The sequence below is a fragment of the Macaca nemestrina genome, chromosome 12 (genome assembly GCF_043159975.1).
Source record: "Macaca nemestrina isolate mMacNem1 chromosome 12, mMacNem.hap1, whole genome shotgun sequence".
In the NCBI taxonomy this organism is placed as follows: domain Eukaryota; kingdom Metazoa; phylum Chordata; class Mammalia; order Primates; family Cercopithecidae; genus Macaca; species Macaca nemestrina.
This window is the reverse complement of record NC_092136.1, coordinates 117,237,817-117,250,611: the sequence shown is the minus strand read 5'-3', so window position 1 is coordinate 117,250,611 and position 12,795 is coordinate 117,237,817. Positions and strand designations below refer to the sequence as shown.

General features: G+C 51.1%; 1 protein-coding gene across 16 annotated transcripts in view; it reads right to left on the bottom strand.

The window, feature by feature from the left end:
• Positions 1 to 2,899: 2,899 nt before the first annotated feature.
• Positions 2,900 to 12,795, bottom strand: part of LOC105476495 (centrosomal protein 164) — a 98,239-nt gene continuing 88,343 nt past the window's right edge. For 15 of the 16 annotated variants that reach the window (XM_071075970.1, XM_071075969.1, XM_071075968.1 and 12 more), the window contains 6 exons: positions 8,102 to 8,209; positions 7,128 to 7,242; positions 6,184 to 6,531; positions 5,256 to 5,322; positions 4,238 to 4,360; positions 2,900 to 4,083 (listed from right to left, as the gene is read on the bottom strand). In XM_071075970.1, the coding sequence (XP_070932071.1) occupies positions 3,987 to 4,083; positions 4,238 to 4,360; positions 5,256 to 5,322; positions 6,184 to 6,531; positions 7,128 to 7,242; positions 8,102 to 8,209 (858 nt within the window). In that variant the 3' untranslated portion in view covers positions 2,900 to 3,986. Of the gene's footprint in view, positions 4,084 to 4,237; positions 4,361 to 5,255; positions 5,323 to 6,183; positions 6,532 to 7,127; positions 7,243 to 8,101; positions 8,210 to 11,541; positions 11,703 to 12,795 lie in introns of those variants that run through there. The other variant, XM_071075979.1, reaches the window with a different exon arrangement.

Sequence of the window (12,795 nt, the reverse complement as noted above, 5' to 3'; positions counted from 1 at the left end):
CTTGATCTCAATCCACCCACCTCGGCCTCCCAAAGTGCTGGGATTACAGGCGTGAGCCACCGTGCCCGGCCAAGGCTCCCATTTCAATGGACTCATTTACCAGAAACAAACTACGTGTTTGATAACGTGTGTGCTGGCCCGTGTGAACCACCAGCTTCTTGGAAGGGGAAAGTAAGAGTGCATTGTTTTCAAACGAAAAAGACTAGAAAAGAAGGGAAGGCCTGTCTTCCTCCGGCTGTGGCAGTCCCTCAGGGAAAAGAAAGTTACACTGCCCTTCCCTCGGGGTGCTGCGTGACACACCTGCTGGAGAGGGCACGTCATGGGAGGGCAGGCAGGGGAAGCAGGCAGGAGATGCAAGAAAGGAGAAAGAAGGGGACTTTCCAATTCATCAGGACAGGGCTGATAGCAGGAACTCCATTTTTTAACCATCACTTCCCCACCTCCCCCAGAAAAGCTGGTAGTGGGATCTGCAATCCCCTCTCAGCACCCCTCCCCACCGGAGCCCTGTCTTGGCCCCCCAGCAGCCCTCTGGATGAGGCCACAGAGGCCGTTACCCTGCTTCGTTCCCAGAGTGTGGATTCAGGCTGAGCTTGTGACCAGGGAAGACACAGGAACGGAAAGGACTTGTTCAGATGACAGCCTAAACCCAGGACGGAGGCAAAGATTATTTCCCCACACCACATACTGCTATTTTGTGTGGGAGTTTACTGGAGGGGCAGGGAGGTGGGAGGGGTCAGTGGGGGGGCGTCTGTCATCATTTCCAGCATTGTTCCCTGAAGAAAACCATCAATCAACCACTCACGACAGCTTCGGGCAATCGTCCAATCCTACATTAGGAGTGACCCATACTCCACCAGTAACAGGGAAGAGAATCTAAGCGTCCCTCCTTTTTATTTGCATAAAATCTCCAGAAGGAACTGGTAGTATTTTACCTTAAAGAGGGAGCACTAGATAACTCATGGAGTGACTTTTGTACCATTTGAATATCGAGTCATGTGAACATATAGTCTACTAAGAATATCCTTTAAAAAAAAACTCTTTTCTGAAGCCCCGGGCCAGGAAGTTAGGACACTGGTTCTATTCCCACCTCTGCCACTGTGGCTGCAACTTGGGGCACCTCATGTAGCCTCTCTAGGCAGTTTCCTCTACTGCAAAACCTGAATGGACTGAACAAGTGATCCATAAGGCCCCACTATGGACCCCAATTCCTGAGGAAACCCAATCCCCAGTGTGGCGATGAGGAGGCAGGGCCTTTGGGGAGGCGATTCGGCTGTGAAGGCGCAGCCCTCATGACTGGGATTAGTGCCCTCAGAAGGGGCTGAATGAGCCAAGAGTCCTACACTTCTACTAGGCGAGGACGCAGAAGCTGCCCTCTAGGAACTAGAAACCACTCACCAGACAACAAATTTCTCAACACCTTGATCTTGGATTTTCAGCCTCCGGAACTGTAAGAAATAGTTCTTGTTTAAAAGCTACCTGGTTGATGGCATTTTGTCACAGCAGTCCAAACGGACTCAGTGGCCCCTTTCAGCTCCAAACATCTATGATTCTAGTCTCCTCAGCTAGATGCTAAAACCCATGAGAGGAGGGATGGGACAATTTTGGAATCTTCTGAAAAAGTCCCTTTGTAAACCCTAACCCAAGAAGGTTTTCCCCCAGCTAGAAGCCACCCCACTTCCTGCAACCCAGGTCTTCAGACCAAGCTGGCCAGGACTGTTCTCTGTGCCAGGAGGAGGACAGGAGATGCTGACACAGCAGAGCCTGGTTCACAGATCTCGACTTCCAGAGATCTGGGTTCAAATACTGCGTATGACCTTGGGCTATAGTGATACCACCTCTCTGAGCCTAAGTTGCCTCATGGATGAAATAAGAACACTAACATCATAAGATTAAGATTACTAACAATAACATATGAAAAGCATCTGGCACAAAGAAAGCACTCAACAAATGTTAGCTTGCTTCTCCTTCCCTCCCTTCTTTCCTTTCTTCCTTCCCCCCAGAAAGTGGCTAGGACGCGGAACTGGGTTATTTTGCATGTTTTGTCCTTAGGTTGGTTTTCTTATACAAATCCATATCATGTGGCCATCTTGTTCTCCTAGCAATTCTGTTGCTGTAAACCCAAGACTGTATTTAGGCTGCTCACACCACTGGAGCAGAAAAACCCAGCTAACTTTGCCAGCTTAGGGACTTTGGGGGACTCATCTTGCATTTTGCCTGCGTGAGGAAAACACCAATCAGCCTTTGGGAAATGGCACCATGGGTCTCCAGCTGATAGGTGGGAGAGCAGTGAAGGGGCAAAGGGAGAGATGGCGAATTCAGCACTTCCCAAGGACTGGCAGTAGGGAAGATAGTGCTCTGGGGGTGCAGGGATGGAGTGTGAGGGCACTGCACAAGTAGGGAGCTCAGCTACTTTACTGGGGACTCCAGGCATGTAAAGGTTCTCTGAGCCTTGGTTTCCTCATCCATAAAAACGGAAGAGAAAATATCTACATCAGTATCTACATTGTAGTGATGATTAAATCAGATACTACATAGGGCAGTATTCCATGAATATTCATTTTTCCTTCCTCCCTTTCTCAGGAAGGAGGCAAAGGCCTCCCAAAAGCAGCAGACACATTTACATGACTGCCCTGTAGAAAGTGGACTTTTAAGAGATTTAACCGATGCAGAAAACACCCAGGATTATCACTAGAGTCGGCTGCACCACAGAAGCTATTCCCAAAGCACACAGAATGAGCCACATGATGAAACGGAGTTTTCTATGCAGTGGGCTGATGCCTAAAAGGCACCTGAGGAGATCAACAGCCAGTTGCATCTTAGTTTCTTATTCCATGACCGAGAAATGAGTTGGAGGATGGAGGGAGTTAATTTGTGTGTTAGAGAGGCAAGGGCAACCCCACAGCTTGCAAAAAAACAAAAATAGGTGCATTTTATTTAAACAACGGAACAAACATCAGAGAGCATCCCCTGCAAAGCCCCCACCCAAGAGCCAGCTGATGGAAGCGGGGCTGCAGGACGCTCTGCCACAACGGCAGCATCTCCAACTGCACAAGACCCCTTGCTGCCAGGGCTGGGCACCAGCCTAGCCCCTTGCCTGCCTGCCTACCTGCCTGCCTGAGGCAGCCTTGGAATCAGGGCAGGGGTGGCACAGGTAGAAAAGACAGATGGAAACAATGCCCATGAATATATCCAACGTGTCCTAGGAGGAAAAAAACCGTCATGAGGACCAGAAGCCAACCCAATCTATTTTTGGCCTCCCAGAGAAGTTGTGTTGAGACCTGAGACTCCAGCTGAAATGGCTCCCTGAGGAGCCCCAGGGAGCAGGAGGGGTGCTCCTGAAGACAGCCCCCGAGGAAAACACAGTCCTGCAGAGGGACAGCCCCCAGCACCCTCTGGCAGGGCTCTGGACAGTCAAAAAGAGAAACGGAATGCTCAAGAAAAAAGGCATTTAAAAATTAAGAAAGAAAAGAAATACAAAAAAGAAAGGGTCTGATCTGAGGCTGAGGTATTGGAGATAGATGTGGTCCCAGAGAAACCAGGTCCCAGTGTACACACATGCTGGGGGTCTCTGTCCCGATGAACTAAGAACCATATACACAACCTTCTTGGGAGCCCCGAGCAGTGCGCTGCAGGGCCAAGGAAACAACCAGCTCCAAAGGGACTCCCTGAGCCTCCGAAGGCAGCTCCTCTAACACCTCCCTTCCTCCCAAAGGGCTCCCGTCCCTGATGCCCCACAGCCACACCATCAGCTTGCCCTGTCAATGACAGGAGCTCGTTACAAGTCCGCACATTTTAGCCCGAGATAGGTTATATAGTCACAGAATGTGTGGCTTTACTGTTCCACTCAACCCCCTGGTCCCTGGTGGCTCCTGCAAGTCAAAGGGGGCAGAAGGGTGCTTCCTCAGATGGAAGAAGGCAGGCAGCTCCTCAGGCACTTGGTCTGGGTGGAGGAGAGGCTGAGCTGCCCCAAGCCCCTGCTCAGGGCCTCAGAAGCGATACACCTTCACTCTGTTGTGCTCATCGAGGCCCAGCTGCAGGAGGCTCAAAGTAGCTGTTGGCTTGGGTGTTGAAGAGAAGAGAGGTCTGGCCACAAGGTGAAGGAAAACTGCAGTCACTGGGCATAGCCAGGCAAGGGCCATGAAAGGGTCAAAGGCTGAACAGGATCCTCCTCAGCCCTTTAGGGCACAAGCCTGAGCCCCACAGCCCAGCCCGGTTTGGGAACCAAGTAAAAGGATACAACTTGGGGTCATTCTTGACACGTTCCAACCACCTCCTGTTGGCTTCAATTATGCCCTGAAAGGTGGTGCTGCCCACCTCAGGGACTTGGGAATGGGAGTGCTGTAGGAGCCGGAGCTGCTCACTGGCAAGGAAGAAGAGAGCATGGGGGAGGGGAGAGAGGAGGTGTGGAAGTGCCAGAGGATGTGCAGAGGCCATCACATCTGTCACCTCCTCCCTCTTCCTCTCAGCTAGCAGAGCAGCTTCTCTGCGGTCCCTAGCAATTCAAAGCTTCAAAACATCTGGCCCCCCAGAACAGTTCCCAAATGGGAAGGCGGTGGACACCCTCTGCCCCGTTGCTGGGTGCTACTGATATGAGGCTCTGGGCTCCCACATCTGCCTGCTCCCACCAATCTCATCAGCAAAGCGCTCCCCTCTGTCAACTCGATCCTTGGCCAGCGTCAGCTCTCAAGTTGGCCAAAGGGTTGGTGGGGGGTACGCATTGTTAGGGGCCTGAGGGAGGGAGAGGGGGATATATTTGGCAAGGATAAGATGAATGGAAAATTAATAACAGGTTTAAATAATTGCCCGTCTGTCTCCTCCACAGGGTGTCCCTCTCACTCCAGATGTTGCTCAGCAGGACTTGGGGAAGAAGGGAGCCACAGGAAGCAAACAAGAGCTCAAGGGCAAAGACAAAGGCCAGACTCCAGAGCTGGAGGAGCTAGAGGGAGGAGCAGGGGCAGGGTCCTACCAGGGGCTGACTCCTCCCCACAGGGGCCAGAAGGCAGCTTCCTCAGGGGGTTGGCTGGGTAAGCCCAGCCCTTCCCCACTGGGACCTTGGCAGTGTGGACTTGACTTCCCTCTGGTTGCAGATGGGCGCCTCAGACCCAGGCAAGTGGGGACAGCTCTGTGGACTAGAGGCCTGCCTGACTTCTTGGGGTGAGACCAGGAGGCTTGCTCCCCTCAGAGGTCTACCCGCCCAGGGAGGCGCAGGGAGCAGCTATGACATTCCACCCCAACCAGCCCCCAGGGAGGCTCACCTGGCAGACACGTATCCCAGCCTGCTCTCCAGCGGGGCGGGGCTGTTGCTGAGCAGCGGGATGCCAGCTGGAAGAGCGTAGGGACAGGGCTCAGAAATGGGCAGTGGTCACCACCCTGCTCACCAGCACCTCTTGCCTCCCCAGAATAAACAATAAAAGGAAAAGTTTCGGTGGCTAGAGGCCAGAGACAGGTGAGAGACAGGAATGGTCCTATTTATTTTATTTTTAAAACTTAATCTACTTTTCAGTTTGGGTTAGGGCAGAAAGAAGATATTTTGTTTTCCCTCAAATGCCTGTGTTTCATGGCTTTTCATAACCCTCAGCAGGGCTGAGACCCGGGGAGGCCACCTGGCTCAGAAGCAAGAATTAACCACACAGCCAAGAGGTTCCAAGCAGAACCCTGGAGTCACAGAGACACGGGGTCACAACTGAGTTTGTTATTCTCTCACTGGGTACCCTGGAGCATGCTACTTAACCTCTCTGAAACTCAGTTTCCTCATCTGTAAAATGGGGATAAATAATTACTACCTCAGAAAATAAGAACTAAATGAAAAAATATATATATAAACTGCTTGGCCCATAATGCATTGCACAAGATGGTAGCTATTAAGATAATGACAACAATGACCTTTTAGGTTCTGCTGAGCTCCAAAATCCATAAGAAAGGCCCCAGTCAGCCAGGCTCCATCTAAACCATCCTGACCCACAGAACTCCTGGCTGCAGGGCCACCTGCAACGTCTCCTTCCCCAGGGACCCACAGGCAGAGTCAATGGACCAATGGACTATGGCAACGTTGGGGGAGGAGAGGTGTGGCAAAGGGATGCAAAAGAGGAAGAGGGAAAAAGGAGCAGGAGAAAGAGGGTAGAAGAAAAGGAAGGAAGAGGAGGAGGAGGCAGGTGGGAAGGCTCCGCCCAGAGTGGGGCTTACATGGAAAATACTTGCGCCACTTCTCCAACAGGAAGTCGTCCACTGTTTGAGCCACAGAGGAGGGGAGCCTGGGCCCCTGCCCTGAATCCCAGGCCCACTGGGTGGACGTGGGTGTAGCAGATGATAAGGCTGAGAACCTGGCCAGGGAGCCGTAGTAGGTGGGGGTGGGGGTGCTTTTGGAGGCCCGGGGAGGGAGCTGGGCTGGCGTGGAGGCGAGGAGCGGCGGCGGCGACTGAGGGTTGAGGCTGTCCAGGATGCTAAGGACGCTGCTCAGCTGGCTGCTGATTTGCCGGAGGGAGTGGCTCAGCCCATGGATCTTGCGGGAGGTAAGACCTGGGGTTGAGTCAACTGAAAGAAAAGAGGTGGATGGTGGGAAGGGACTCAAGCTCAGGACCCTGGACCATTCCCAGACACAGCTGTCATGCAGCAACCTACTGGCCACCCCTCCCTGCTTCTCCAAACAGCCCCTTAGCCTTATGAGGGGGTCAGGGATGGCAGGGCTTCTGTGTTCCAGACAGTGCAGGTGAGAAGCTGGGAAACAGGTTTCTAGGGTAAGGCCCTGGGTGACGGGCCCAGGACCCCAGAGAGAAGGAAGGGGAGAGGGCCCTTCCATCACATACAGGCCAGAGCAGCCGAGAGAGAAGAACCTCCCCAAGGAGGCCCTGGAAGAGAAAGGTCAGCAGGGCCAGCGGTCACACTGTAGAGTGCTCTGCAGCATTCAGAAGGCTTCCCTGACCTTTCAGCCCCATGTGCTGGCAAACCTAGATGGTCTGATTCCTTCCCAGCATTGACTGAGCACCTGGTCCAGACACCAGCTCACAGAGGCCTCCCTCTGCAGGGAAGGGGGTTCTTCTTCTGTTCCCCAAGTTCCTGCCATTCCATGGATACCATGGTCCTCACCCCGCATCTCCCCCACTCACTTCTCTGCTGCCACCACCACTCACAGTGAGGCAGGGAACAAGATTCGGAACTTTCACTGCTCAGGCTGTCCATGTCACTGAGGTCGAAGGTTACCGCCTTCTTGGTGGGGGATCCTCCCAGAGTGCCCTCATCTGAGGCCTGCAGGGTAGAATTAGCAGTTATGACGGACCTCTCCCACATGCTTTCTACCCTTCTTCTTTCCTTTCTAGGAAGTGGCTAGGACACTGAGCTAGGTTCTTCTGTATGTTTTGTCTTTAAGCTGGTTTTCTTACACAAATCCATGAAACATGGCCATCTCCATTTGTTCTCCTAGCAATTTTGCTGCTACAAATTCAAGGCAGTATGTAGGCTGTTGCCCTTGTGCTGTGTGGGAACTGAGGACTTGGCGAGTAGACTCCTCTGGGGCCCAGAGTTCCACCAGGCACCCTGGGCAAAGCAAATCACACAGGGCTGCCTCACAGAGGGTGGGAGGGAAGCAAGGCTCAGCATATGTCCCAAATGCCTGAGACACAGACAACAGTGCCATCAGGCCCACACAGACCCCTACCACCCTTCCCAGTAAGCTCTCCCTGCAGTGTTACTGCATCTAAGCCTCCCCCGCGCTATATCTAAACCTCAGACACCCAGGAGAATGTCCACAAGGTCCCAGGGCAGGCAGGAAAACCTATCGTGTGTGTTCATTCCTGACGCCCTGGTCATACCTCTCCTTAGGGACCAGGGTGGGGTAAGGGCTCGGCCCTCTTCTCAGGCACCTTTAGCAAGAGGGTCCAGGTGTATTCAGGACCATTCAGCACAGGTATCCAAACCCACAGGTGTCTTCAACAAACTCAGAACTGAAGCCACTGCCACCTTCATCAGCCAGTAGACAAGCCTACTGCCCAATCCTGGGCCCTAGAGGCCCAGCTCCCCCTGATGCAGGACCAAAGAACTCAACCCAATCCCAAGAACAGAAGAGGAAGGCCAGGGCCCACTGGGCTATGTGGCCATGGGGCTGCACCTCTTCCCAAAGAGAGGACTCCAGCTGATTCAGTTTCTCCTCTTTCTTCTTCAGGAGGCTGTGGCCTTTCCGCATGGCCGACTTCATCTCATCCAAGTGCCTGGTCTCCTGCAGCCAAGGAGAAAAGAGAGAAATGACTACCTACACAGACGCTGGAGTCCCAACCCTGCCATTTGCTGACTGGGTGATCTTGAACAAATTACTATAGTCTGCTTTCTCATCTGGAAAAGAGAACTATGACTTTTCATAGGGTCGTGAGAATTACATGAGAAAGAGTATGTGACTATGTTGCATGCTTAACACCATGCCCACACCTTAAAAACTCTCAAATGGTTACTGTTAACCAAATGGTTATCATTTATTATGGTTATTGTTTTTAGAGATGAGGTCTCACCATCACCCAGGCTGGAGTGCAGTGGTCTGATCACAGCTGATTGCAGCCTCAACCTCCTGGGCTCAGGCAATCCTCCCACCTCAGCCTCCCAAGTAGCTGGGACTACAGATGTGTGCCACCACACCTGGCTATGTTTTTTTTTTTGTTTTTTTTTTGTTTTTTTTTTTTGTAGAGACAGAGTTTTGCAATGTTGGCCAGGCTGGTCTCAAAATCAAGTGATCCTCCAGCCTCAGCCTCCCAAAGCACTGGGAATACAGGCATGAGCCACCACATCAGCCACAAATGGTTATTATCACTGCTCCAATTATCATTACTCTCATCACCACCACCACCATGGTTGAGAGGGCTTAAGCAGGGCAATGACAGGGCCACAGGCAGCATGTTTATAACCCTGGGAAGCTGCCCCTCTGTCTGTTCCAGCCTCATGCTCTCTGCTGACCCCAAGGCAGTCCTAAGAGCCACTGGGGCCTGAGCCCTTTACCAGTTCTGAACACCATCACATTTCTTTTCTTTTCTTTTAAATAGACTCTCACTGTGTCACCCATGCTGGAGTCCAGTGGCACAATCTTGGCTCACTGCAACCTCCACCTCCTCCTGGGTTCAAGCAATTCTCCTGCCTCAACCTCCTGAGTAGCTGGGATTACAGGCACGCATCTCCACACCCAGCTAATTATTTTTAGTAGAGACAGGGTTTCACCATGTTGGTCAGGCTGGTCTCGAACTCCTGACCTCAAGTGATTCACCCACCTCTGCCTCCCAAACGGCTAGGATTACAGGCATGAGCCACCACGCCCGGCTGAGCACCATCAGATTTCTAAGGGCCCAGGTGATCCAAGAAAGCTCACCCTACCAGGACCCTCAACTGGTCAAAGATCTGTGATCCCAACTAATAATAATGAAGTATCTGCTTTTTCATTGCAAATTAGGCTATCAGAGAAGCAGGGTGGGTAACTAACTCAAAGCCTTTTGCTAAGTGTGTTCAAAAGATTTTCATGTACGAACGAAGTCTTTAGTGTGACAGAATGGAAAGGCAAAGCACTGGGTTTGGAAGTACTAAACATTAGTCATACTCTTCACCAGGAAAATGGGACTATTACTACTGCCTTGCACATTATAAAGGGTTATTGATATGGTTTGGCTCTATGTCTCCACACAAATCTCATCTAGAATTATACTCCCACAATTTCCATGTGTTGTGGGAGGGACCTGGTGGGAGATAATCTGAATCATGGGGGCCATTCCCGCCATACTGTTCTCATGATAGTGAGTAAGTCTCATGAGATCTGATGGGTTTACTGGGGGGTTCTGCTTTTGCTTCTTCCTCATTTTTACTTGCCACCACCATGTGAGAAGTGCCTTTTGCCTCCCGTCATGATTTTGAGGCTTCCCCAGAATCATTTCCCCAGTGGAACTGTAAGGTCAATTAAACCTCTTTTTCTTCCCAGTTTCAGATATGTCTTTATCCACAGCATGAAAATGAACTAATACAGTAAATTGGTACCAGGAGTGGGGTGTTGCTGAAAAGACACCCAAAAATGTGGAAGCGACTTTGGAAATGGGTAACAGGCAGAGGCTGGAACAGTTTGGAGGGCTCAGAAGAAGACAGGAAAATGTGGGAAAGTTTGGAACCTCCTACAGACTTGTTGAAAGGCTTTCACAAAAATGCTGATAGTGATGTGAACAATAAGGTCCAGGCTGAGGTGGTCTCAGATGGAGATGAGGAACTTGTTGGGATCTAGAGCAAAGGTGACTCTTGTTATGTTTTAGCAAAGAGACTGGCAGCATTTTGCCCCAGCCCTAGAGATCTGTGGAACTTTGAACTTGAGAGAGATGATTTAGTGTCTCTGACGGAAGAAATTTCTAAGCAGCAAAGCATTCAAAAGGTGACTTGGGTGCTGTTAAAAGCATTTCATTTTAAAAGACAAACAGAGTATAAAAGTTCAGAAAATTTGCAGCCTGATGATGCAGTAGAAAAGAAACACCCTGGAGGGGCTGGCAAGATGGCCAAACACGGACAGCTCCAGTCTGCAGCTCCCAGTGAGATCAATGCAGAAGGCAGGTGATTTCTGCATTTCCAACTGAAGTACCCAGCTCATCTCACTGGGGCTGGTTAGACAGTGGGTGCAGCCCATGGAGGGCGAGCCAAAACAAGGTGGGCGTTGCCTTACCCTGGAAGACAAGGGGTCAGGGAACTCCCTCCCCTAGCCAAGGGAAGACAAAAGGGACTGTGCCTTGAGGGACGGTGCATTCCGGCCCAGATACTATGCTTTTCCCACGGTCTTCACAACCCTCAGACCAGGAGATTCCCTCAGGAATCTACACCACCAGGGCGCTAGGTTTCAAGCACAAAACTGGGCAGCCATTTGGGTAGACATCGAGCTAGCTGCAGGAGTTTTTTCATACCCCAGTGGCACCTGCAATGCCAGTGAGACACAACCATTCACTCCCCCGGAAACGGGGCTAAAGCCAGGGAGCCAAGTGGTCTAGTTCCAGATCCCACCCCCACAGAGCCCAGCAAGCTAAGATCCACTGGCTTGAAATTCATGCTGCTAGCACAGCAGTCTGAAGTCGACCTGGGATGCTCGAGCTTGGTCGGGGCGGGGTGTCCGCCATTGCTGAGGCTTGAGTAGGCGGTTTTCCCCTCACAGTGTAAGCAAAGCCACCAGGAAGTTCGAACTGGACTGAGCCCGCCACAGTTCCAGAAAACTGCTGTAGCCAGACTGCCTCTCTAGATTCCTCCTCTCTGGGCAGGCATATCTGAAAGAAAGGCAGCAGCCCTAGGCAGGGGCTTATAGATCAAACTCCCATCTCCCTGGGACAGAGTACATGGAGGAAGGGACAGCTGTGGGTGCAGCTTCAGCAGACTTAAATGTTCCTTCCTGCTGGCTCTGAAGAGAGCAGCAGATCTCCCAGCACAGTACTCAAGCCCTGCTAAGAGACAGACTGCCTCCTCAAGTGGGTCCCTGACCCCCATGCCTCCTGGCTGGGAGACATCGCCTAGCAGGGGTCGACAGACACCTCATACAGGAGAGCTCCAGCTGGCATCTGGTGGGTGCCCCTCTGGGACAAAGCTTCCAGAGGAAGGGAAAGGCAGCCATCTTTGCTGTTCTGCAGCCTCCATTGGTGATATCCAAGCAAATAGGGTCTAGAGTGGACCTCCAGCAAACTCCAGCAGACTTGCAGCAGAGTGGCCTGTTAGAAGGAAAACTAACAAACAGAAAGGAATAGCATCAACATCAACAAAAAGGACATCCACACAAAAACCTCATCTGAAGGTCACCAATATCAAAGACCAAAGGTAGATAAATCCATGAAGATGAGGAAAAACCAGCACAAAAAGCCTGAAAATTCTAAAAACCAGAATGTCTCTTCTCCTCCAAAGGATCACAACTCCTCACCAGCAAGGGAACAAAACTGGACGGAGAATGAGTTTGACGAACTGACAGAAGTAGGCTTCAGAAGGTGGGTCATAACAAACTCCTCTGAACTAAAGGTGCATGTTCTAACTCAATGTAAGGAAGCTAAGAATCTTGTAAAAAGGTTAGAGGAATTGCTAACTATAATAACCAGCTTAGAGAAGAACATAAATGACTTGATGGAGCTGCAAAACAAGCACGAGAACTTCGTGAAGCATACGCAAGTACAAATAACTGAATCGATCAAGCAGAAGAAAGGATATCAGAGATTGAAGATCAACTTAACGAAATAAAGCGTGAAGACAAGACTAGAGAAAAAAGAATGAAAAGGAACAAACAGGCTGGGCACGGTGGCTCACGCCTGTAATCCCAGCACTTTGAGACGGGCGGATCACGAGGTCAGGAGATCAAGCTCCGCACCCCCCCCCCCCCCCCCCGTTCACGCCATTCTCCTGCCTCGGCCTCCCGAGTAGCTGGGACTACAGGCACCCGCCACCATGCCCAGCTAATTTTTTGTATTTTTAGTAGAGACGGGGTTTCACCGTGTTAGCCAGGATGGTCTTGATGTCCTGATCTCATGATACGCCTGCCTTGGCCTCCCAAAGTGCTGGGATTACAGGCGTGAGCCACTGCGCCCGGCCTCAACATTCTTAAAAGAATTTCAACTCAGAATTTCATATCCAACCAAACTAAGCTTCATAAGCAAAGGAGAAATAAAATCCATACAGACAAGCAAATGCTGAGAGATTTTGTCACCACCAGGCCTGCCTTACAAGAGCTCCTGAAGGAAGCACTAAAAATGGAAAGGAACAACCAGTACCAGCCACTGCAAAAACATACCGAATTGTAAAGACCATTGACACTATGAAGAAACTGCATCAACT